The sequence below is a fragment of the Xyrauchen texanus genome, chromosome 2 (genome assembly GCF_025860055.1).
Source record: "Xyrauchen texanus isolate HMW12.3.18 chromosome 2, RBS_HiC_50CHRs, whole genome shotgun sequence".
NCBI lineage: Eukaryota > Metazoa > Chordata > Actinopteri > Cypriniformes > Catostomidae > Xyrauchen > Xyrauchen texanus.
In genome coordinates this window covers 63,232,363-63,260,045 of record NC_068277.1, presented here as the reverse complement: position 1 = coordinate 63,260,045, position 27,683 = coordinate 63,232,363, and the positions used below count along the sequence as shown (strand labels likewise).

General features: G+C 42.9%; 1 protein-coding gene across 6 annotated transcripts in view; it reads left to right on the top strand.

Annotated features, from left to right (window-relative positions):
• Nucleotides 1-27,683, top strand: part of LOC127661044 (receptor-type tyrosine-protein phosphatase delta-like) — a 228,371-nt gene that overhangs the window by 150,583 nt on the left and 50,105 nt on the right. For 3 of the 6 annotated variants that reach the window (XM_052151632.1, XM_052151604.1, XM_052151598.1), the window contains 5 exons: nucleotides 535-1,122; nucleotides 1,492-1,592; nucleotides 2,834-3,090; nucleotides 12,103-12,196; nucleotides 24,017-24,226. In XM_052151632.1, the coding sequence (XP_052007592.1) occupies nucleotides 535-1,122; nucleotides 1,492-1,592; nucleotides 2,834-3,090; nucleotides 12,103-12,196; nucleotides 24,017-24,226 (1,250 nt within the window). The remainder of the gene's footprint in view (nucleotides 1-534; nucleotides 1,123-1,491; nucleotides 1,593-2,833; nucleotides 3,091-12,102; nucleotides 12,197-24,016; nucleotides 24,227-27,683) is intronic. The other 3 variants (XM_052151625.1, XM_052151618.1, XM_052151611.1) reach the window with 2 other exon arrangements.

Genomic DNA, 27,683 nt, shown 5'->3' with positions numbered 1-27,683 from the left:
TCTGGATTATATAATCTCTTAGCTCTGTCGAAGCACCCAGGGGCATACTCTGTACTGATCGTGCAGAAGGAGAGAAAGCCGCTGGGATGCGCTGTATATCCAACAGCAAACGCTTCTTTGTTTAGAGGTGAATGGAACGGCAATGGGATTCAGCTCGCTGACACACAACTTCTCAGCTCAGAAGAAAAAAATCTGAATGAGTGGCCACATTCCAGCTCCATTTATACCCATATGTCCGGGGGAGTGGCATGCAAATTCTCATTGGCCTTTTCTCAAAGATTGGAGGTGTTTGGGGCTCCCAAGAGCGACACCTAGTGTCATTACCTCGACACAATGTTGAGTGAGTGACAGAAGGAGAATTAATGTTTTCATTGTATCAAGACTTATACCATTGCACCCAATTTTGTGTTCAGTGTGGACCGATAAATTGCTTGTCACAGGAATGTTATGTTATTGGGCTTGGTTAAGACACAGTGTTAGAATTTTTGCAGAAGCATTAACTGCTGCATGTTTCATCTGTGTATTTGTTTTCAGTCCCCGAAAAGCCTCGCCTCATGGTGAGTCCGACAAACATGGGCACCGCTCTGCTGCAGTGGCACCCGCCGCCCAACACTTATGGCCCGCTGCAAGGATACCGTCTCCGATTTGGCCGCAAAGATGTGGAGCCCCTCACTGTGATCGAGTTCTCGGAGCGTGACAACCACTATACCACCAAAGAAATCCACAAGGGAGCGTCCTACACATTTCGCCTCTCGGCCCGCAACAAGGTGGGATTCGGAGAGGAAACAGTGAAGGAGATCACCACACCTGAGGATACACCTTCTGGTTACCCACAAGGCATTCTAGCCGAAAGTAGTACGACAACTACCATTCAGGTCAGCTGGCAGCCTGTGGCGTTAGCTGAGCGTAACGGAGCCATCATCAAATACGCCCTACAATACAAAGACATCAACAGTCCTCGCAGTCCTTCTGAACTGTTTATTACCTCACCTGAGTCCACAAGTACACTGGACGGCCTTAAAGCAGACACGACTTACGATATTAAAATGTGTGCCTTCACCAGTAAGGGTCCTGGCCCTTACAGTCCTAGTGTCCAGTTCAGAACGCAACCCATCCACCAAGGTAGGAGACTTGTACCACTACCTTCGTCCTGTCTTCCTTCTTCTACAACCTTACGTCATCTGTGAGAAAGAGTTTGGTGTTTATCAGGAGGAAAGTGGAGCTATCAAATCAGAAATTAGCCCTTAGCATAGCTAGCTCGTGTGAATTAGCACTTAAGAACCTTGAGGAAGTTAAGAACCTTGAGGAAGTTAAGTAAAGAAAAATCGAAGGTAAGCTGCAAGGTAAGGTGCAAGTTCTGGGATAGTCCTCTGAGGTAGAAGGGAATTGCTTTGAAGGTAAGGCTGTTGATGACTAGCTACCTTCCTTAAAGGTGGTAAAATGAACTTGTCTGGTGCTGGTTCTAATTCATCTGCCCCACATTTCTTTTAGCAGTGTTTGCAAAAAATTTTCACGTGAAAGCTGCCATGAAGACCTCAGTGCTGCTTACGTGGGAGATTCCCGAGAACTACAATCCTGCGCAACCATTTACAGTAAGGGACTAGCCAAAACTTGATGATTTCACATTATCTGAACTGCGACATTCTCTACTTTGATGTATAACCTCAGAGTGTGCTAATTCATATGGCACCACACCTGATCATTAGCATTTTGTCCTAGAATTTTTATGTTCTGGACACTATTGGGAGGACTTGTTGTCTAGGTAGCATACATAGGTACATACATATATCCATGTTCTCCGGAACTGCACATGATGCAAATTTCATCATCAGCACAGTATTTGCAGACTATTCATGCAGGCTAGTTTTTCTAGGACAGGATGCATCTTGGTGCATGTCTGCCATTGACTGTGCTAAAAGAGGGCTGAGCGCTCCATCATGCACAAGACTCAACTGCACGTGAAAAAACGAAGTGAAATGGAACCTTGCAAGTGACTTATTTGAAGTGCTCTACATCAGCAGCAGCTTTGTGCATCATACAAATAGCACTCCTAATATGAGGCACACAAGAGATTTTCTCACAATTGATCCCAATAGACTTTAATGTTAGCATGTTGCTAAGCTAATAATGGCATTTGAGCCTTTTCTCAGCTAATATTTATATAATTGTTTGCTATATATTTTATTAAAGGGTTAGTCAAGCCAAAAATGAAAATTCTCTCATTATTTACTCATCTTTAAGCCATCCCAGATGTGTATGACTTTCCTTCTTCATAAAGATTTTTATAAGCACATTTCAGCTCTGTTTGTCCATACAATGAAAGCAAATGGGTGCCATTAGACTGCTAGCTATTTGACCAAACAAATGTTTTAATTATCTATTTATTTTTAGAAGATATTAATTGATCAACTTGAGTCACATGGATTAATTTTATGCTGCCTAAATATGACTTTTGGACCATGAAATAGCCAAGCAGTCTAATGGCACCCATTTGCTTTCATTGTATGGACAAACAGAGCTGAAATGTGCTTAAAAATCTTAATTTCGGTACTGCTGAAGAAGGAAAGTCATACACATCTGGGATGGTTTAAAGGTGAGTAAATTATGGGAGCATTTTAATTTGTGGGTGAACTAATTTGTGGGTTATTTTGATTACATTTTAATTGATTTACAAACACTTTTGCAGCCTTCGGTTTCATACCTATAATGCCTTAAAATGCTGCCTATATAGGCCGCTCGCTAGGTTTTGGAGCAGAGCACAAGTATATCACATTAACAACTACATCATGTTCATTGTTTGGTTCACGTTTTGTGTAATAATGGTTTCTTTTAGATCTTGTATGATAATGGACAAAGCGTTGAGGTGGATGGAAAGCTAACGCAGAAACTCATCACCAATCTTCAACCGGAGACACAGTACTCCTTCCTTCTAACTAACCGTGGCAACAGCGCTGGTGGTCTACAGCACCGCGTGTCCACCATGACAGCACCTGACATACTTCGTACCAAACCGTACCTGATCGGCAAGACCAGTTCAGACGGCATGGTCACGGTCGAGCTACCGACGGTGCAGACGGCAGAGAAAGTGAAGTGAGTGCCAGTTCTGCTTTGAGTTTGGTTTTAACGAGTAAAGCACAGCTGGTTTTGCTGACAGACCTTTGCACAAGATCATTTCTGGCCCCAGTTACTCACCAGCATACTGACTTCACCTCGCTGTCTCCAGACCTTTCATTTTGTCCTTCACCCTTTGTCTTGTGGTCCAGCTCTGTAGAGTTCCCTTATATAACATTACCTTGGTGACATATTTACATCAGCAGAATTCACAGCCTTGTTCAATACATCACAGAACACCAACTGTTTAAGTTTGCAAGGCATAAAAACACATGTACATGATTAATGATCTTTTCAGTAGGCAGAGACCAATCACTACTAGAGAAATCCTCATTAGCAGCCCACGGGACCTGGGAGATAGGTTAGCATGATGCCAAACACACTAGACTTGAAGTGAAACTAGACTAAAGTGAAGGAAGTTTGAGTGTTGGCAGGTTATTGATGTGTTTACCGAAGAAGTCTCTTTTTCGTTACACATGTCGTTAATCCAGTGTCATCCGAAGTGGATTGGAAAGTCCATATTGATTGAAGCTAATCTTGATGGATGTCCTGAAGATGTCGACAAAACCTGCTGGCAGACAAACATTAACCGCTGAGATGCTGGCGAGGTCATAGGGGCAGATGATCATGTTTTTACTGCAAAACTTTTCATCATCTGGATTTTTGTCTAGTTTTCCTTTATATAAAAATACTGTATTAAGGCTGGGAAATGTAATGCGTTAATTCCGGCGATTAGTTGACTGTTAAAAAAAATGAATGCAAGTAATACAGTATCCATTTTTTTTAACTTCCTTAAACTTCACTAATCTTTTTCCCCACATCCTGTGGCTAAAATTTGCATATATAAATATCCAGGAGCTAAACGCTTGACTCGACCCTAAAAAAAATCTAAACATCCGTTAAACAAGATACATTTACTTTAGAAGCAATATTGTGTAAGATATTAAGACTTTTTCTCAGAGAATATATCTTGAATTAAGATTTTGTTTCCTATTGGTCATGTTTTAAGATTTTTATTTACAACATTTTGTGAGGTTTAGGCTTAAAAATAAACTGCAAATGGGGAAAAAAATATAAATTTAATGCAATATACTGTATATTCTTGTAAAACAAGTTTTAATATCTTATGCAATTTTGCCTTTTATGTATTGTGTTTTAAGGATGTTTACATAGTTTAAGAGGAAACAAGACAAACAATACTGATTATGACAATGATTCATTGCAGTTTTTACTGTCCCTTCAATAAGAAAAGATATTATTATTTAAAAATATAGGTGCTTATGGGTTTTCATGATGAAGAATATTGTTTTTATTATTATCAGTGATCAGTTTTCTCAAGTCTCAATTGCATCTGTTTTGAGCAGAATATGGAAAAATAAGAATCTAATTTATAAGAATCAATAATTCAGCAAATTATTATTTTGTTTAAATCTGGTATTACACTATACCATAGGCATCTTAAAGTACAATTCATAGTAAAAATATTGTAGAGAATGTAAGGATTTCTCTACAGTTTCTTCAAATGTCTACAAAGCCTGATGTTTTAGAAAGTCTGTATTTCTGGCACACATGCTGAATTTCACTTTGAGCCTAAACACTTTTTTGGGTTTTTTTTGTACGTTTTTTAAACTTAAAGGTGTCATTTTTGATCATTAAAGGTGTCATTTTTACTGTGCTGTGGATTATTTTGTTGATTGCTACAGTTGTCTCCATTAGTGTTTTGAGATTATACAAACGACATCAAGGACTGCTCAGTTTAAACTGTCCTGTGGTGTGACATACTAAACAGATTTTTTCAAATTGTATTACAATTAATGTGCAATACAGCTTTTATGACCTTCATATTAGCCCTCCTATGGTATTCAAAAATGGCACCATAGGAGGGCTAATATGAAGGTCATAAAAGCTGTATTGCACATTAATTGTAATACAATTTGAAAAAATCTGTTTAGTATGTCACACCACATGAATATCATCATCAAAAAACAAAATGTTTGTTTTTTGAAGAATGATAATGATAAAAGGCATTTCTTCCCTGAAGTAAGAACAATACAATGATGCATTTATTTTGGGATTTTATGCTATTTTGAACTTATTTACATGTACATTTCAAAAGTGTTCCATTCTTTTGCATATGTAAATAAGCAAATTTTTTGGGGGGAAAAATTTAAAAAGTCAGAATCTACACCTCTATAAGTTGAAGCAAGAAGAAAATAAGAGAATGTGACATAAATTAGAGGCAGATTGCTGTCATCTGTTGAACAAAATATGAATAACATGACTTGAAAACCGTGTCATGCCAGTAACAGTCAGTTGATGACTGTAGACACATACTGTGTAGTCTGATGACTTGCTGTAACCTAATTTAATAACAGATATGCATTTGGACATATATTTAGACATTATCAATCTAATATTTGTCAAAGTTTAACATTTTAAATTGATTTGAAGTGTCAGTTTTTGCAGTTAATGTCATTATGCTGCAATCAAACCTGACCATGGTGTTACAAAGAGAAGACACAGAATAAACACTTTTATACCAATCATTTATTACAAATATACAAATGTATTAACTCAAAATAGATGCATAATAATGTCAAGAACATTAACATCAAGAAACACAAATTAACTGCAAAATTCAGAAAATTCTATTAGAGTATAAAACAGGAGAATCAGAGTAAACATTTTGACATTTCAAACTTTCTATAGTAAAAAATGTGTGTGTGTGTGTGTGTGTGTGTGTGTTCCCTTCTGTCACTCACTCAGTGACACTAGGGGTCAATCTTGAGAGCCCGAAAGACCTTCAGATCTTTGAGAAAATGCCAATGAGAATTGGTGAGTCGAATTTGCATACCACTCCCCCCGACATACGGGTATAAAAGGGAGGCTAGCTGGCAAGTTCATTCAGATTTTTTCTAGGGATGCACCGAAATGAAAATTCTGGGCCGAAACCGAAACCGAAACCGAAATTTGTACCTATTTAAAAAAAAAAAAAATAAAAAGTTGTGTATAATTGTATTAATATTATACTTTTTCATTAATTTCATGAATTTAATGAATCTGAATTGAAAAACTACAAACCAATAAAATAAATCACACTTTTATTGAAAGTAATACCAAAATTGGACAAAAAATATATTAAAACTATATTAAATATTATTCTTCTTTCAGTTCTGTAAAAATCTAATTTTACAGATTTTATTTACAATTATCCAAATAATGTAAAGTTTTAGAAATCTATTATATGCAAAACAACAGTCAAGTAATGAACTTAGCTAGCATCTTTCTAAAAGTTTAAATATGCAACATTAATTTTAATTAAAACAACAGGCAGCACACAGAATGGCAGAGGGCCTCTATTCCACTGATCTATATATAACTATAATATATAATTATATATATAGATCAGTGCTCTATTCGGTTTATGTACACTTAATTGAAAATTATTGTGCAAAACAGCAGTAATTGAACTAAATCCAACCTCAACTGTAAACGACAGATGTATCCTCAAGTGAAGAACAAGTGTAATGTAATTGCTATACACATCATATTGGACCGCTTTCTATTTAAGTACAAGTGACCGGTTTCTCTTCAAGAACAAAAGTTGCTAAACATTCTGACAGTCTCTCCTGTCAGAAAGCTCATCAAGAACATGAGATGCTGCACTGAACAGTCTCTCACTCTCTGTGCTGGTGCTTGGGCAGATAAATACCTGTGCGCAATCCGCGCAAGCAAAGGAAAGCGGTCATTGTTTATGCGACCGTAGTCAAGGGGATTGTCGCTTCTGGCATAGTTCAGCTATACATCTCAAGTTGTGTTGTAGCAGCGCTAGTTGTGACATTTTCCTGTAGAATCTCTTGCTGTACTCTGTATATATATATATCTTGAAAGTTCTGCTGAACAAACACTGCAGATCGCAAATTTGATGTCCTTATCAGAAACTTTGAAGAATTTCCACACCGCTGACATGATCGGCCTTTGTTTGGTAGCGCTGTGATAAGGGCTAGATCGACCAGAGTGAAATCTGAGCACTGAGGGGCGGGGGCGAGGAGGTATATATTTTCGGCTCATATTTTCGGCCTTTTTTTCCGGCGGCCGAAATTTCGGTGCATCCCTAATTTTTTCTTCGCAGCCGAGTGGTCACACTACAGCAAGCTGAAGTCGTCTACTCATTCATTCAACTTCTCTCTCAGAGCATTGCTGTTGGATTCACAATGCTTTCAAGTGGTCTCTCTCCACTATGCACTCCACTGCAGACTACACACCTGGGCACTTTTTTTTTTTTTTTTCCCAGAAGTGAAAATAACAGTGTGTGTGTGTGTGTGTGCATAAGCAAAATAACCATTTATTATTTATTACCATCATCATTACCATCACCACCACCACTCCTCACTACCAACATGCTGCCAACATTGTATCAGTCAATTTTTATTTCTATTCTTATTTCCATCTTTCCTCCTATGTAACAATTACCATTGTCAGCACTCTTCAAAAATAAAAGATACTTTAATAAGATAATATAAGATAACCCTCCCCACACATCTCTTCAATCCCTATTTTCTCCTAAAAATTATTTATTTATTTATTATTTTAATTTATTTTTTTTGTATGTTATGTGTAGTGTTTAATGTGCATTAAAACAAGGGGTACAGTGTGAGAGTGTCTCAACTTGGGACAGAGATGCTGTCCCATGGAAACCACTTCTCTCCTGTCTTGCCTGCCTAAGTGTTTGAGGTTTTTCAGTGTATATATACATACATACATTTTATTTTTTTTTTTTTTTTTCTCCTTTTTCCTTTCTTTTCTTCCTTTTTTTCCCCTTTCCCCCTTTCCCTTTTTCTCTTTTCCTCTCTATTCTACGTTGTGATGCATTAAAAACACATGAAAAGATTAGGGGGGAATTTTGGAAACAATCAATTGATTTAACTACAGCAGTAGTGAAAACACCAGGTTAGTAATTCCAAAACAGTACTAACAATGGTAATAATAATAATAGTATTAATAATAACAATAATGATACTGATGACAATGATGGCAATGATGAGAGCAACGACAATAACAACAGCAAAAAAAAAAAAGCAAAAAATAAAAAATATATATATAGTAATCATAACAGTAACAATAATGATAATAATGGCAATGATGACAAAAATAACAAAAATATAGTAATATCCGTGGGTTGATTAAAAAGGTGGGAGGAGTCGAAGTTGAAAGGAGAGAGAGGATTCATAGTTGTAAGAGATCAGAAAGTGTTGGATGGCAGAGGTCGGTTTCAGATGCGTAATTATAAGGGGGAGATGTGTATTCCATTGTAATGAAGTCTGTAATAAGACACCTGGGCACTTTGACAGTGCTTTGAAAGAGTTGTTTTCTCTAAAAGAGTGTGCACAGTGACGTTAAACGTCTTTTTAAAGACACGTCTTTTGAAAGATGCTATTATGTCTCTGTGCAGTTCCTGGATGCGGCCATTACCTCTCCGCCTCTGATGGTCACGAACACTGCCGCACATGTCTGGGCCAGTGTCATGTTGAGGAAGCGTTCGTGGATGGTTCATGTTCTCACTGCGAGAACATGACCATGGTCACTTTATGAGTGCGGCTCTCCTTCTTCCGAGGCAGTGCCTCTTCAGCCGGCCCCTTCCCGGCCCTCCTACCTACGGGTATGAAGCCGTGGTTGATGCTGGAGATGTTTCACGGGCTTCACTCTGTACGGTCCTACCGGTTAATACCTACCCTCAACAGTGCCATGATTCCCCAGGTGGATAAGGTGATTGTGGCACATCTGTACCCATTGAGTGCCGTCACCTGGCGGAATCGGCCGGCACTCCCTTCCCGAGCCTGTAGAACAGGCCGCCTCCACCTTGCACACCATGGCCCTTCTACAACTGCATCACGCCAAGGCGCTAAGAGATTCGCACGAGGGTTGTTCTGATTCCAGTGTGCTGCAAGAACTAAGCATGGCGACCAATCTTGCCATCAGGGCAACAAAGGTCACAGCACAAGCCACTGGGCAGACGATGTCCACACTCATGGTCCAGGGGCGCACTTATGGCTGAACCTGGTCGAGATGAGATAGGTAGACAAGGCACAATTCCTCAATGCCCCCATCTCCCAGGCCGACCTCTTCGGTGACACCGTCGAGGAATTCACCCAGCAGTTTGTGGCGATGAAGCAACTGACAGAGGCCGTACAGCACATCTTACCCCGGCGCGACTCAAGAGGGCGTTGCCCTGTGGCATCCCAAGCAACCGGCTCCACCCCAGCTTGAGCCTACTACTCGCCCATTGCGTAGAGCCCCCCACAGGAGAGCGACGTCCCCCGCTTCTCGGCCGGCTACCAAGACCCCTAAAAATATGCATTACCCCCAGTGAGCCTGCTTTCACAGGTTATGTGCAAGGTCAGTGAGGACGAGGAGCAGGTCACCCACGTGGCTCCGTACTGGCCCACTCAGACCTGGTTCCCAGACCTCACACTCCTCGTGACAGTTCCTCCCTGGCAAAATCCCCTGAGGAAGGACCTTTCTCAGGGATGGGGCACCCACGTCCAGACCTCTGGAATCTCCATGTCTTGTCCCTGGACGGGACACGGCAGACCTAACTGGTCTACCACCCGATGTGGTTAACATATTCACTCAGGCCAGAGCCTTCTACAAGGCAGCTCTACTCCCTGAAGTGGCGTATCTTCGCTAAGTGGTGTTCTTCCTATAGTGAAGACCCCCAGAGCTGCGCAGTCGGGTCAGTGCTTTCCTTCCTGCAAGAGAAGTTGGATGGGCAGCTGTCCACCTCCACTTTCAAGGTTTATGTAGCTGCTATAGCAGCACACATTGATGTGGTTCAAGGTAAGTCCCTCAGTAAGCACGACCTGATCATCAGAATCCTGAGAAGCGCAAGGAGGCTGAACCCTCCAAGGCCGTGCCTTTTTCCCTCATGGGACCTCTCCGTGGTCCTCGGGTCAGATGAGTTAAAGGCAGTCTCTCTGAAGACTGCCCTCCTGACCGCGCTCACTTCCATCAAGAGGGTTGGGGACCTCCAAGCATTCTCTGTCAGTGCCTAAAGTTTGGTCCAGAAGACTCTCACGTGATCCTGAGACCCCGACCGGTCTATGTGCCCAAGGTTCCCATGACCTCCTTCAGGGATCAAGTGGTGAACCTACAAGTGCTGCCCCCAGAGGAGGCAGACCCAGCCTTATCGTTGCTGTGTCTGGTGCGTGCTTTGCACATCCATTTGGATCGCACACAGAGCTTTAGACACTCAGAGCAACTCTTTGTCTGCTTTGGTGGACAGTGGAAAGGGAATGCTGTCTCCAAATAGGGGCTTTCCCACTGGATCGTGGACGCCATAGTGTTGGCCTACCAGGTCCAGTCAGTGCCCGCCCCCTTGCGGGTTCAAGCACAATCCACAAGAGGTGTGGCATCCTTGTGGGCACTGTCCAACGGCACCTTTCTAGTAGACATATGTAGGGCAGCAGGCAGGGCAACACCCAATACCTTTGCAAGGTTTTACAATCTCTGGGTTGAGCCGGTCTCGTCTCTTGTACTTTCAGGGCAGGTAAGTAAGTTTCATTACACGGACAGCTGGCTGGGTGTACCGCTTGTGGCTGTGCCCCTCCAAGAAGGTGAAGCCATGCGCCCTTCTCTCCCATGTGTGTTCATGACTAGTGAACCCTGGATGTTCTTCCTCCTAGCCTTCTGACTCACGAATTCTTCTGAGGAATTTGTGGTCAGACCTGTTACTTGTGCTAAATGCCCCTGTACTGGGGTAAGTGCTCGACAGGTTTTCCACAGGCAGCATGTCTCCCCTTCCCTGTGGTAGTTCTTCGTCTCCCTTGACAGAGCCCTCTCTGCCCCGGTCGCTGTGTTTGTAGAATTTCCCCCCCTACGAAGGGCCGGACTTACCACCGTGCCTCTCCCATGTCTGGCCATTCGGCCCATATGGTGTATTTGTCACTTTTTACCCCCCCCCCCCCCCCTCCTCATCAAGACAGGGTGTGGCCTCCGCGGGGCCTTTTCGCCCTGAAAGAATATGAAGGGATTTTCATTTTCATAAAGAATATGAATATTTTCCGCTGTAATGGCCGGGATCTAGTCTCGGCTCCTCAACTTGCCTGCTGTGCTCCCTTTTAGACCCAATTCTCATTGGCCTTTTCTCAAAGAACTGAAGGTGTTTCGGGCTCTCAAGATTTACCCCTAGTGTCACTTTATCAACACAGCGTCTTGTTCCCTCCATCAGGGAACTGAGGTTACGACAGTAACCGAGATGTTTGTGTGTGTGTGTGTGTGTGTGTGTGTGTGTGTGTGTGTGTGTGTGTGTATGAGTGCGTGTGCGTGTTTTTGTGATTTACGAGGACAATTTTGTAAGTTACAAATTAGTAATTACAAGGGTATTATGCTATAAATGTGATTTATGAGGACATTTCTAGTGTCCCCATAATTCAAATCGCTTAAAAATCATACTAAACAATGTTTTATTGAAAATGTAAAAATGCAGAAAGTTTTCTGTGATGATTAGGTTTAGGGGTTGTGTTAGGTTTAGAGGATAGAATCTATAGTTTGTACAGTATAAAAGTCATTATGTCTATGGAAAGTCCTCATAATGATAGGTAGACCAACATGTGTGTGTATGTGTGTGTGTGTTCTGCATTGTGAATGTGTTATCATCTCACCCCTTCTTTTCTTACCATTGTGATTGATTTAGTGGTTTTCTTTGACAGATAAATAATGTTTGCTCAGTTTTTTTTGGTCATTCCCATTAATTTTCCATGGTCCTCAATTTTGACCTGGAAACCAAAAATGACAGGGTCAAAAATGGCAGAATACCATAGGAGGGTTAATTGGAATATTTGAACTTTTACAAATTTGTACAATGCAAGATCATTTAAAATGAACAAGTGCAAAAAAAAGTTTATTAAAAATAGTGAATATGCTTAATATAAAAAGTAACCAAAAATGTAGATGTTGAAATAAAAGATTTATAAATGGTCTCTCTCTCTGTAGGGGATACTACATAGTGGTGGTCCCACTGAAGAAACAACGACAAGGAAAGTTCATCAAACTCTGGGACAATCCTGACGAGATGAACTTGGAAGAGGTATGAAAATCATTAACAGCTCTTGAGACATTCAAAGTTTCAAACAATCAGAGGTTAAAATATGGTTGAACAGTCACATCACTCTATACCTCAACATTTGCGTGCATCAAATATGTATGACCTTACAGAAGTTGCTTTAAGCCAATCAGATTGAAACACAAATATGCATCTGACGGTCAGTGAACAGACTGTGAGTATTTAGTCTGAGGTTGAGAATAACTATTTATAGAATCAGACAATACACTATTTGATTCAAAGCTAACATCAATAAATACGGCCGAGCTTTACAAACACTATTGATTATGGCAGCAGCCCATGCAGGACTTTAGTTGCACCGCAGCTACAAGCAATTAATGTTATCTGGCTTCAAAATAAAGAAGCGAGACAATACAGTTATACCACCTGCGTGCTCAGCCGCGTTCCACTCCAGTCATATGCAAATCTCCCTGTGCCCGCTGATGCAAACGAGAACAAAGGAAGTTCTCAGTCTGAAGGGCAGGGAGACAGTGAGAGATAGAGCAAGTGTGTGTGTTATCACCCCAGCAGTCTGCGCTCACCACGCCAATATTATTTTTAGCCAGAGTAAATATTTGAAGGCTTTCATGTTCCATAGAATTAGCGAGGCATAAGACGAAGAGCGTTTTCCCCCAACTTATGCCAGGCTGAATGCCAAACATGGCCATGTATGCCGGGATGCTTCTCAGGAAGAGGGCAGCACCACGCAGGGATCTTACCTCTGATTGGCTAACAAACGCTTCTGTTTGGAACCGCCTCTCCCCACACCAGCTGCCCTGAGGCACTTCTACAAACCTGCATATAATAGGATAGTTTTACATATAATAGTTCAATGAGTACAACCTGCATATGAAAAAACTTTCAACAGAAATGTGCATGTGAAACCACAAACATGCAAACATAACAGACTCCCAAGTGAACCTACATTAATTATTAAAGTATTAAAAATGATGCATGTTATGTATTGATGTTTTAGAGAGTGAAAGGGAACATTGTGAAGGTAAGGTTGTGTGGAAAGCCCGTATATGGAGATGGTGTTGGCGTGTCTTATGTGAACTGTTGACACACCCTCATTTAGAATAAATAAATTTTTTTGTTAAGGATTTTTCAAACTGATACAACGACATTGAGTGTTGGTTTCTGCAGACAAAAAAGTATGTTTGACTCATACACACTCTCTCTCTCACACACAAATACACACACAATTTATTTGACTGTCGATATTTGAAGTCGTGTGTTGAAAGTGGCTCAAGGGCGGAAGGTTTGAAGTGTTTTGACTGCTTGAACGGGATTGATAGAAAGCTTTATCAGAGCGCCATTCCAGCTCACGGCTAATGCCTGTGGATAACCACACATCCACACACACACTCACACGCACACACACACACACACACACATACACTCACTCAAACACACACACACGCTATATGTCTCTTAGACATTCATTGATTTTATAGCAGGCCAAAAATATATTATGTCCCCTATCCCTATCCCTAAACCTAACCCTCTGCACTTCATCAGATTTAACGATAAATATAATTTAGGTGATTTATGTGCCTTTTTTTAGGTATACTTTTACTATACTTGTGAGGACATTTTCAACACTTTGGCACCCACAAGTATAGCAAAACACACACACACTTACACTCATGTTCACACACACTCATACACACAAACACACACACACAAACAAACACGTATATCCAGTGAAATACATTTGGAAAAAACTGTTGATGGATTTCTATTCACTGTGTAAAACAGATAAATCAATAATATGATGAGAGAAGTGCAGGAAATTTGGCGAGAGATGTTGAACATGTTGGCAATGCTGACGAAGGTCTTTGCTGACTTGGAGGATCTTGCTGTAATACGTCGATCGATCACGGCAACGGAGACAAAATTCACTGAGATGGTTACAAGAGTGGGGGATGTTGAGAAACATATTCATTATATGGAGTCATCAGAGAGGGAATTATCTGCTAATCCACTAGCGACCAAGGTAGATTTGGAGCACGATTGGGAAAAGTTGGAAGATATGGAGAACCATAGCTGGCGGAATAATGTCCGTATTGTTGGAATTCCTGAGGTTGAAGAGTGTCAGGTTATGGTAAAATTCCTGGACGGGCTCTTTCCGAGTCTGCTCGTCATAACATGCCAAAAGCTGGAAATCAAACAAACTCTGCAGAGGGAGACAGGCCTCGATCAATACTGGCCCAATTTCTGAGATCATCCGATAAAGATCTCATGTTACGCAAGGTGAGGTATAAAGGAAGGCTTTCTTGGAAGAATCACAGCATTTTCTTGTTCCCAGACATTGAGAATTCGACAAGAGAGAAAAGTGATCGATGGGAATGCAAGCAACTCTTACATCAATTTTGCTTTTGCACTGATATTCCCTGCCACAGGAATGAATAGATGCTAAGGATGGCCGCAAAACATTCACATGTCCCCAGCAAGAATTGTCCTTCATGAAGTCAGTGGTCTGAGTAAGTTATTTTGTGGTACTCACCTTGTAGCCGGATGGACTGGCTCACTGAACATTACTTGACTGTCTGAGGAAACTGAGCGCCTTTTTTGTTTCTTTTTGTGCTTGTTCTGCCTGGCAGCTGTAGTTTGTTTTGTGGAGTAACACTCCTTCGGGACAGTTATGTGGATAAATCTACTTGTTCTTTGTGTTTATTCCACCTGTAGGAGCAGGAAATGTTTGTCTTTTATTTTGTATTTTGATTGTTCACTTCCTGGAAGTTGGCTTGTCACATGGGTATAAGTGGGTATTTAACTGGCTATATTTCCTGTTTGTAGCATGTTGGATTGGGGGTGAGTAGCAGGGAATGCTCACTTTTTGTTGACCTTTTTGTTTTTGGATTACTTTAAATATCTCTTAATAAATCACCATGGATCATAAATGCATCAGGACGAGTTACTGTTTCCCACTACTTAGCCTCTCAGTGCCTATTGGCTGGAGTTTGTTTTCTATATTAAATTCTGTCTCACAAAATTTGTATAGAAGCACCAGACTTAAGCAATCCGATGGCAAAGTTGTCACATTGACTCTCATAGGCGAACATGGACTGTTTGAGTTTGGGGGGATGGACGCCAGTTGGCACTATCATGCACGGAGATAATGCGCACATTTTTCTTTTTTCTGTTTGTTTGTTTGGTTGGTTCGGGGAGAAGTTGGGGTTCCCCTTCTGTCGCTCTCTCCACGTTGTGTCGGAGAAGCGACACTAGGGGTCTCTCTTGAGTGCCGATATTCACCTCTGATCTTATTGAAAAGGGCCAATGGGAGTTGGCAGTCGGTATTTGCATATCCCGCCCCCGGACATACGGGTATTTAAGCGGCGCAAATACGGGAGTTCATTCAGAAAATTTCTTCGGAGCCGATGGTCTGTCTGCAGTTTGCTGCGAGTTACACGCCACTTAAACGTTCCTGTTTTCCTCTGACGATCTGCATGCTGTTGGATCTTGACGGCGCACAACAGCGGCTTTCTCCTTCTCAGTGCACGGCGTGCACTGTTGCCCCTGAGCGCTTCGACAGCGCAGACACATACACACACACATTAAAAGAGTTTTTTACTAAAGGAGTAATTTTCTCTAAAAGAGCAAACACAGCGGCGTTGAACGTCCTTTTAAGGACGCGTCTTTTTCAAGATGCCTTTCCGCCCCTGTGTCGTTCCTGTATGCGGTAGAGTGCTCTCTGCTTCAGACGGCCACAGGCGCTGTCTTGTGTGTTTGGGCCGCGATCACACCGAGGCGGCGTTTGTGGATGGTTCATGTTCTCACTGCGAGAACATGACCATGACCACGTTGCGGTCGCGGCTCGCTTTCAACAGAAAGCAAGCCACCCCAGCTGCACCCGCATTGCTCCTTCTTCCCACGGGATTAAGGACGGTGCGGTTGGCGCTGGGGGCGATTTGGGGGCAGCAGCAGGTGCAGTTTCGCCGGGTAGCCCCCCACGAACCTCCCGTTCCCCGAAACGCTCGCTGGTCTCCGTCCACGCTCACGGCGATAGCGGCTCGCCTCACGGCCCGGCTGTCTATCCTCCCGAGTCCGAAGCAGATGAGCTCGCCGCTGCATCGGAGAGTGCGGTGTCTGATGCTGAGGACTCCCCTGGACTGCCGCCTTCGGGCCAGCAGGCCCAGGCTGAGGCCGACGCTCAGATGTCCGACATGCTTGCCCGGGCCGCCTTGAGCGTGGGGTTGGACTGGAACCCTCCATCCTCCCCACAGCCTTCTCGGTTGGATGATTGGTTCCTGGGGGCAGCGCGCCGTTCGCGGCCTCGCATCCCCCCGGTCCCTTTTTTCCCGGAGGTGCATGATGAGCTGACGTCTACGTGGAGAGCCCCGCTCTCCACTCGTCTAGGTGCCACCCGCTCCACTGTCTCCACCCTCGACGGCGGAGAGCGCCACGGGTACGACGCGATTCCCCAGGTTGATAGGGCAGTTGCGCACCATCTATGCCCCGGTAGCCCTACCTCCTGACGGGGTCGCCCCGTACTCCCATCCAAGCCCTGTAGGACAACATCCTCGCTTAACGCGAAGGCCTACACTACGGCTGGACGCGCTGCCTCCGCCCTGCATGCAATGGCCCTCCTGCAAGTCCACCAGGCCAAAGCTCTCAGAAACATGCACGGGGGTGGACCTGATCCTGATGTGCTGCAGGAACTGCGCTCAGCGACCGACCTTGCCCTGAGAGCGACGAAGGCCACAGCGCAGGCACTCGGACAGACAATGGCCACCCTAGTGGTCCAGGAACGCCATCTTTGGCTCAACCTGGTCGAGATGCTTGAGGCTGACAAAAACCGCTTCCTGGACGCACCTGTCTCCCAGATTGGCCTTTTCGGTGACACCGTCGAGGACTTCGCCCAACAGTTCTCCGCAGTGAAGAAGCAGACGGAGGCCATTTCGCACATCATGCCCCGCCGCAGACCTGCCGCTACGGGCCCTGCCCCGTCTGCCCGCCGAGGGCGTCCCCCTGCGAGGAAACCAGCTCCTGCTCCAGCTCTCAGCCCCAGCGTCGAGCACTCCGCAGGCGGCACACGCCCCCTGTCTCACGAACCCCCTCCAGGACCCGGAAGGCTCCCAAGCGTTCCTGAGACAGCCGACCCAGAGCCGAAGACGTTAGCTCCGGAGGTGGTAAGACCGCTCCGTCCCCCGGTGGAGGGCCCGGAGGAGAATCCTTTGTTTTTTCATTTGCCACACACCCTGACGGGGGCTGTGGTACCCACATTCTCAATAAAAGAGCTATTTCCTTTGCCTTTGGGTCACCTGGCCCGCAAATGCCGTTCTCACGGCAATATGCTTTCAGATCACAACAGTCCCGGTACACCGGACGCGGCGATCCCACCTTCCGCCTGCCCACGACTGTCCCCCGGCTGGCCGGTTCAGATGAGTCCAGAGGATGCCAACATCAGACCTCCTCCTCAGTCAAGAACCCGCCCCCTGCCGGGCACGCAGAGCAAGGTAAGTGCTTTGAGTCTATTCTCAGCACCTCAGCCTCAGGCCGCAACGAAGCCGCCCGACGCTGCATTACCTGTTCCGCACCGCTGCGAGGCCCCACCGGGTACGTCCAAAATACTCGTCCCTTTGGTGCCCCTAGCGCAGAGTTGGGAAGCGTGGCTTTCGCTTCCCAACGCATCACGCTGGCTGCACCGGACCATTCGACTCGGTTACGCAATTCAGTTTGCCCGGCTCCCGCCCCCCTTCACGGGTGTCCGCTTTTCCGCAGTACACGGCGAGCATGGCAGTTCCCTGCGCACAGAAATTGCGACCCTCTTAGCCAAGGGCGCGGTAGAGCCTGTCTCTCCAACCGAAATGAGGAAGGGTTTCTACAGCCCTTACTTCATTGTACCCAAGAAAGGCGTCGGCTTATGACCAATCCTGGACTTGCAAGTTTTCAATCGGGCCTTGTTAAAACTCCTGTTCAAAATGCTTACGCAGAGAAATATTCTGGCTGGCGTTCAGCATCTAGATTGGTTAGCAGCGGTGGACCTGAAGGACGCGTACTTCCACGTCTCAATTTTGCCACGACACCGACCCTTCCTACGGTTCGCGTTCGACGGCCAGGCGTTTCAGTACAAAGTCCTCCCCTTCGGCCTGTCTCTGTCCTCTCGCGTCTTCACGAAAGTCGCAAAGGCGGCCCTTGCCCCGCTACGAGTAGCCGGTATCCGCATTCTCAACTACCTTGACAACTGGCTCATCCTAGCACACTCTCGAGAGTTACTATGCACACACAGAGACCAGGTGCTCCGGCACCTCAGCCGCTTGGGGCTTCAGGTCAACTGGGAAAAGAGCAAGCTCACTCCGGTTCAGAGCATCTCTTTTCTCGGGTTGGAGTTAGACTCAGTCTCAATGACAGCACGTCTCACGAGCGAGCGTGCTCAGTCGGTGCTGGACTGCCTCGCTTCCCTCAAGCCAGGCACAGTGGTCCCTCTAAATCTTTTCCAGAGGCTCCTGGGGCATATGGCGTCCTCCGCGGCGGTCGCGCCGCTGGGGTTGATGCATAGGAAACCACTCCAGCACTGGCTCCAGACTCGAGTCCCGAGATAAGCATGGCACCGCGGCACGCATCGGGTAAGGATCACCCCCGCCTGCCTCAAAACACTCCGACCCTCGACAGACCTCTGCTTTTTACGGGCAGGAGTGCCCCTGCAGCAGGTGTCCCGACGCGTCCTGGTCACAACCGACGCCTCCCGGTCTGGGTGGGGTGCCGTGTGCAGCGGGCACGCAGCAGCGGGCCATTGGAAAGGGGCCCCGCTGCGTTGGCACATCAATTGCCTGGAGTTGCTGACCGTCCTTCTTGCTCTCAGGAAGTTCCTCCCGTTAGTTCGGGACAAACATGTCCTCGTGAGATCGGACAGCACCACGGTGGTGGCGTACATAAATTGCCAAGGTGGCGTACGCTCCCGCCACATGTCACAACTCGCCCGCCGTCTCCTCCTATGGAGCCAGCAGCGACTCAAGTCGCTGACACAACGTGTCGTTCCCTCCCTCGGGGAACGGAGGTTACATACATAACCAAACGGTTTGATTGTTGCACTAATGTTGAAATGTGGTCTTAATCATTTTGTTTTTGACACACAATCTATTTTTTTATGTCAAATGTTAATATGAGGGGATTGTCTCTCTCCACGTGGAATGTGAATGGATTGGGGCATAAAAACCATAAAAAGTAGGAAGGTTATTTCTTTTCTTAAGCATAAGAAATATGATATAGTTTTCCTTCAAGAAATGCATCATTCCCCGCAGGAAACTGAACAATTTGGTGGACATTTTTTCTTTAGTGCTGGCTCAAGTAATAGCAGGGGTGTAATTACATTGATAAGTAAACATCTAGAATTCAAATGTCTCAAACATATTAAAGATAAATTAAGAAGAGTCATTATCATTTTAGCAGAAATTCAGGGGCAAAGTCTTATTTTGGCTAATATTTATGTACCTAACGTTGATGATCAGGGCTTTTTTATAGATCCTGAAGGGATGTTGCATGCCGCTGGCACCCCTCATGATATAATATTGTGAGGAGACTTTAATCTATTGATGGATGAATCCTTGATCATAGTGAGGCAAAGTTGTGTAAGCCCCCTAGAGCAAAACTGATGCTTCACATCTAGTAAGGACTATAATTTTTTTCATCAGTCAATAAGATTTACTCTAGAATATCTATATTTTTATATATCTAAGTCCCTCATTTAATCTGCTGTCGATTGCTCAATTGGAAAAATCTTAGTCTCAGATCATGCCCTGATGTGTTTAGAGGTGTTGCCACATATGAAGAAAAATAAATCATATAGTTGGCACATTAATGTATCCTTTTCGCCAAATCCTGAATTCCAAAAAATGTTAAAGGCTGAAATCAATATTTATATGGAGACCGACTGGTCCTCAGTATCCTCTGTGATCATCTTAGGGGTTGAATCATACAGTATGCCTCATTCATCAAAAAAGCCAAAGTACGAGATCTTGTGGAGTTGGAAGGGAATATTAAAAGTGCAGAGGCAGAGCTGAAGTGCCGAATGTCGTCTGATGCCCTCATCCGATTGAAATACAGATATAATACTATTTTGTCACGGAAGGTAGAGGTTTGGCTATGCAGAGCAAGACAGTCATACTTTGAGCCTGGGGACAAGGCAGTAAAGCTATAATAAAAGTGCCAAGACAACCCAGAAATAAAATGTTCTCAAGACCACAAGTCTAAAGAAGTTTCAAATTTGAAGAGGATCTCACAAAAAATGAGATTCCTGCAGCTTTTATCTCTGTAAAATCTCTGGAAGTGTACAGAGTCAAATTAAGACTCCGCCTCTCAAGACAACACAAAATCTGACGGCACTGCTCGGCTATTCTGAATAAAACTACAACGCATTTATAAAAATAGACTTTGGAGACAGGCTCATTTTGTTTACAAGACTTTAATATATAAGATCATATCCAGTTTTACAACATGAATGCTGCTCAGATTGCAGTTTGTTGAAGAACGATGACGAAGGCGAGATCTCATGTAAACAATGGAGAATATATCAATATTTCTCAGGTTTATCACTTTTATGGACAAAAAGTGCTATTGGATGTTTTCAATGAACGCTTGTCATGGACAATTGACCCAAGTGTGTTGAACTGGATTCATCTGGCGATCGTGTTTTCAGAACAAAGTGTGGATGTCCTGTTGTGATATTGCATGTTTTCATTTTTAATCCTGCACAAATAACTAAATGACTGTTTCTGGAGCATTGCTATCGTGAAATATATAAAGATCTTTGTCCTTCTTAAGAATCAGACTGATGCTCTTTTTCTTGCCCTTTACTGCTGTCCGTGGTGCTTTTTTCTCGTGATATCAATTAATTTTTATTTCTAAGTAGAAAAAGAATTTCACTCTACACAGAAAAGAACACAATATTACACAAATAAATAAAAAAAACATACATTTTCATGAAGGCTGTACGTGAATATTACTACACTCATATTAATGCTTAACAGTTTATTGCGTATTATGAATTAGTTTATTAGTTAGAATAATAATCAAGTATTAACAATATTCATAGTAGCATAATAAAAGGAACAATAATGACACCTATTCATTTAAATACATATTTAACATGAAGCTACTATACCACTGAACCCATTGATTTACTACAGTAATATTGTAGTGGTAACCATGGTTAATTGTGTGGTAACTATGGTTTAACTAAATACCATGGTTAAACTATACTGTATTACTGTAGTGAAATGGTTAATTTTTGTAAGGGCAAACAAAACAGAAGTCTAATCATTTTCTGTTTAGGCAAAAAAAAAAAAAAGTGTAACGACTTAAATAATTACTAAAAATATTATTTTAAATTACCCATTTTATCCAAAGTAATTGCAAAAAAACTAATTTAACAGAAGTATCGGTATTGTTATTGATGATATTGTACTTGAAAATATCGGTATCGGATCGAAAAGAAAATAAGTGGTGTCGCCCATCCCTACATCTGGCTCATTGGTCGCTTCCACCTGAGAGAGCCCCTCCCTAGTTTTTAACTGAACAGGAAGTTCTTGCCCCTATTTCGCCATTGCAAATGGTGCAAAAGGTCATGAGGCATCAGTGTATTACTCCCTGTTAATTCAGATTTTTGGGGATGGACCTCAATGGGGATTCTCTCAAGAGATTATGGGAGAAAGATTTAAACTTGGCATTGGAGGAGGTAGTGTGGCATAGGATTCTAAAAAATGTCAAGTCTGTTCTAGAAATGCAAGGGTGTACCTGATGCAATTTAAGATTTTACATCGATTCTATTGGACCCCAAGATTGTATATGCTTGGTCTTAAAGACACACTTACCTGCTGGCGATGCCAATAAGAAGATGGAAACACAACCCATGTTTTTTGGTGATGTGTTAAGGTCCAAGAATTTGGGTTGAAGGTTCAGAGTTTTGTGTGTGACATATTGGGCACTCAAATTTCATTTTGCCCCAGACTCTGTATTTTAGGTGATGAGGCAGTCATCAATATTGGAATATACCAAAAAAATTGGGTTCTAACCAGTGTTATGATCGCCAGACAAGTCGTTTTAAGGGGATGCAAGTCGGCTGGATTGCCCCCATTTCAGGAGAGGTACATGGAGATGGGGAGGGTGGCAGCTTTCGGGGAAGCATCATCTAGAAGACTGGGGAACTTGGATGCATTTGTCGGGAAATGGGGCAGTGGAGAGAGAAGTATAGTTATAAATGTTTGTGATAATTTTATATATATATTTATTTTATTTGTGTGTGTGTGTGTATATATATATATATACACATGTGTGACCACAGGAATGTTTGTTGGGGGTCAGGGTGGTGTCGGGGATTGGGAGGGGTAGTGGTGGGGGTTATATGTTGATACTGTGTGTATATGTTTTGCTTGTCGAAATGGGGTCAGTGGTGGCTCAGCAGTTAAGGCTCTGGTTTACTAACTGAAAGATCAGGGGTTCAAGCCCCAGCACCACCAAGATACCACTTTTGGGCCCTTGAGCAAGGCCCTTGACCCTATCCTCTCCATGGGCTCTGTTTCATGGCTGACCCTGCGCTCATAGCTGGGATATTAACAAACAACTGCATTTCATTGGCTCTGTACCTGTACTCTGCACAATGAAAATAAAGTTGAGTCTTAATCTTAAATATTTCTATAAAAATAAAATTCCTTCACATAGCATATACTGTAAATGGAAAAGTCATATATCAAATGAAAGCTCTCATTCTCCTGTACAGTAAATTGTGTTGCCCTAACACCACAGTTCAAAGATTTTTAAAAGAATCACAAAATGAAATATGATTTCTGTAAGTCACCAAATACAAACGTCTTATTTATGCTTTTATCACTGCTGATGTAAGCCCAAAATAGCTCAAAACTTTATATATGCTCTTTCTAACAATGAACATATTGTATTTCTCTGTGAGCTTGCTTGTCGGAATAATCCAGTGTTTTATCTTCGATGTCCAGAACAAAATATGCAGTGCTGTAGGAAAAGCATGCTAAACAAACAATCAGAATATATGTTTTCGACTAATGATTATAAAATGATTATATTGATTATATATTGATTGTATGTCATCACAAAGGGGAGGATATTATCTTTCTAAAGGCACCTAGATTCCACTCAGAGGCCGAGATATTCAAAGAAATAATGAGGGCGGTGCTTGAACTGAACATTAGACTGAATGTCTATGGACGAGCACATCTGTGAGGACTAAAATACATTAGAGCGCCACCTACATTTCACATCTGTATATTGTGATGGAATGTGATGGAGAAAAAAATCTTTGTACTAGTGCTTTCGGCCACCAAGTGGAATAAAACCTGAAGAGAACCAGAATTACATGTTTACAAAGTTAGGACAACATTTTTTTTAAATTGTGTTTATCATAAGACTATAAACATGTACAATTATTTTATGAATAATTGGAGTGTTTTTTTTTATTATTTATTTTTATTTGGGGTTCCCTGGAAAATTAGACCAATTTTTTACAATTAGTCCACAGAATGTGTGAATGGTGTGCATTTCAATTTGAGTGTGAAGAATTGTGGGTGGTAGCCCTAGAACTAAAGTAAAACTACTGTAGCTTCAGTTGCTTGTAGTTTTCTAAGCTACATGTTCAGTGTAGATTCAACAACACTGTATTGATGAATTATCAGGTGAGAGCCGAGAGGAGTATGTTTTATTTGAATGATGTTTGATTACACTGAATTAATCCTGACAGAGAAAAACAACATGCTTGACTTGATTGCAAATGATCAGTTGACTTACTCAAACTCTTTACATGATTAACATTGCGTCTCTTTCTCTCTCTTATAGTTGTTGCGAGAAATCAACCGAACAAGTCACGCTCTTCGGTTCCGGAGGCAGCTGGATTTGAAGCCATACGTCGCAGCGTATTTCCACGAGCTGCCCACCGAGTTTACGCTTGGAGACTCCAAGATATACGGCAACTTTGAGAACAAGCAGCTGTTGAACGGACAGGAATACGTCTTCTTTGTGTTGGCCGTGTTGGAGATCTCTGAAAACGTAAGTTTCATCTTTGTATTTCATTAGTTTTTACTGATCAATGTTTGTTGCACTGATAAGGTAACGGTCCAAATCATAAGCAGCAACATTATGCTGTTTTCCAAGACATCATGTTTAGGCTATATCCTTTGTGGATAAGGCAATGCCAGAATGCATTTAGATGAGCTAAACGAAAAATCCAAGATGATGGATTCAGTGAGTTCATTCAGAAAAGGATTCATCAGACAGTGCACTTTGTAATGGGGCCCTCTTTTTACACACTTTGGGGGTGGCGGTGAAATAAAATTTGTAACACTAAAACATCTGAAATTTTACAGCAATCTCACTTAAATATCACAGGGTGCCACTTTACCCAATGCTTACCTCTAGTTTTACCTCTAGTAAGTATATGGTCTACATTATGGACCTTTTCTTCAGTCACATTTTTCCAACAAGACATAATGCAGTCATCTGTTCATTTGCATTTATGTTCTCGTTCTCATTTATGTTCTCGTTCTATATATATATATATATATATATATATATATATTACATCTATTAAGACTGCTCTAGGGAGATAAGATGTAGCAGTTTAAGTGTTTCATTTCACCCTATAGCTCAGCAGTTCAATGCACACAAGGCATTTTAATCTTTTTATTATTATTATAATTTATTTGCTATTTCTGCCTTTCTCTGTGCTGTATTTTTATAATGGAGCGCCACAGTATGAAAGGTGGCAAAGTTAGATTGCTCCAATGTTGCGCACTTCCAGTGTTGACAGCTTTGTCGACAGCTTTTGGGGAGTGGTGGTGGTGTAGTGGTCTAAATCACATAACTGGTAAACTGGTAATCAGAAGGTCGCTGGTTTGATCCCCACAGTCACCACCATTGTGTCCTTGAGCAAGGCCCTTAACTCCAGGTTGCTCCGGGGGGGATTGTCCCTGTAATAAGTGCACTATAAGTCGCTTTGGATAAAAGCGTAAATGTAAATATAAAATGTTTATTGTAAACAAGACAGATTTTTTTAATGCATTGTTCGCTTATAGAGATGAGGTGTAATGCCATTCTCATGTCAAATGAACAGGTTTATAGATCTGTCATATCTTAAGTAAATATGCTCGTCTTAACTGCAACACTCACACTGAACTCAAAAAGCGTTTCATGAGGGAGAGAGACATGGAATAGATGATTTATTAGTGCAAATTACAGTTTGATACAAGCACAAGATTATTGATTTGGTTTGTTCATCTTTATGGATTGGTTTACCAGTTCTCAGCTACATGTTAAATTGAATAAAATAGTGTGGAAATTCCCCGTGTTATGAACGTGGAACATGCGAGATTGATTAAATGTGTGTGCAATACCCGCAATCCCACACCGAATTTCAGGCCCTGATAATAATAACTAAATAAAAAAATGTGTCAAGACAAACTTTGATGTTGGCTTGAAAAGCCTAGACTGAATGTTTGAAGGTTTTAAGTTTGTTGTAGTTACAAGCTTTAGTAGTTTAAAAATTTACAAATTTTAAGATTCTAAGACCATTCAGTCTATCAGATAGATAGATAGAGAGAGAGAGAGAGAGAAAGAGAGAGAGATACATATGTTCTTGTTCAGAGATATGTGATTTGTTACTTGGTTGCTAGGGTTACCCCATGTGGTTGATAGGCAGACACCAAGGTGATAATCAAAAGGCTCCTTGCTACCCTGAGTCAAATTAAAGAAACCTCTGTCAGTTTCTACGATGTTCTGGTGCAGAGATATGTTAATTTTTAATGGACTGCTAGGGTAACCCCATATGGTTCTTAAGCAGTTACCAAGGTGATACTCAAAAGGCTTCTTAATGAAGCCAACATAATAATAATGTTATTATTACTACATTAATAAATTACAGAATTATATTAGGCCTACAATTGTATTATAATAACTAATAATAACTATATTATTATTATTATTATGCCCAAGTAATAGTTCCCTAGCAATTTAATAAACTTGTATGTGGCATTTCGATGGGATCTGGTTAAACTTCTGCTCACAAAGACCTGGTGTCATAGGGTTCTTTAAGATTTATATATAGAAACTTTAATTTGAACAATTAAAGTGAATTTGGAGCCACAGACACCTCTAATCATTAATAAAAGGACAATGGGAATTGGTGAGTGGTATTTGCATGCCACTCCCCCGAACATACGGGTATAAAGGAGCTGGTGTGCAAACCGCTCATTCAGATTTTCTCTTCTGAGTCGAGTGGTCGCTATTCATTGAGCTGAATCCCCATGGCTTCCATTCACCTCTGCTGCATTCTGATGGGCATTACAGTGGCTTCTTCCCCTCTCTGCACTGGTGCACTGCAGAGATCACCCCTGGGTGCTTCAGTAGAACAACTAAAAGAGTGTATTCTAAAAGAGTATAAGTCCAAAAACAGTATATTCTAAAAGAGTGACACACATGGAAACGTCTTTTTAAAGATGCCTTTCCTTCTGTGTGTTATTCCTGGTTGTGGTTGTTATCTCTCGACTTCTGATGGCCATGATCACTGTCTTTCATGTTTTGGCGCTACCCACGTGGAAACATCATTCATGGATGGGAGAACATGACTCACTGTGAGAACATGACCATGGCAACGCTGTGGTCACGGCTTGACTTCGTATGAAAGCAAGCCACCCCAGCAGCCCCCCTCCTCGGTCCTTCTACCTATGGTTATGAGGCTAGCACGGCTAGCACTGGGGGGCAATTTGGGGACCTCAATGGGACCACCTCTGCCAGGTATTTCCCCACGGACCTCTCATTCCCCAGCACACTTGTTTGCCCCGATCAGTATTCTGAATGAGTGCGCCGGCTCGTCTCAGGGCGAATTCGACCTCTTGTTAGCCGTGAGCTTCGGGCTTGAGTGGAACCCTCCACTCTCCCCTGAACCCTCACAGCTCAATGACTGGTTCCTGGGCCCGCGGCGCCGCTCACAGCCACGCCCCTCCCCAGTTCCTTTCTTCCCGGAAGTGCACAAGGATCTGATAAGATCGTTCGGCTCCCCCGTCCTCACTACCCTCGATGGTGGGGCGGCCAAGGGGTACTCAGTGATGCCCCCAGTGGATAAGGCGCGTGGTGGCCAAGGCCTACATTGCCACTGGACAAGCCGCCTCTGCCCTGCACACCATGGCTCTCCTACAAGCCCATCAAGCCAAGGTGCTAAAAGAGCTACATGAGGGTAGTTCCACCCCGGGATTGATGCAGGATCTGCACCCGGCAACTAACCACACCCACCGGGTGACGAAGGTCACGGTATGGTCTCTCGGGCAGGCGATCCACCTTGTTTGTCCAAGAGTGCCAACTTTGGCTCAACCTGGTCGAGATGAGAGAGGCTGACAAGGTACGGTTCTGTGAAGCAGCAGACGGAGGCTCAAGATCCCGCACCCCGTCTGCTTATCGCCAAGGGCATCCTCCTGTGGTGACTGCACTGGCCCCGCCCCTGCGTCGAGCCACC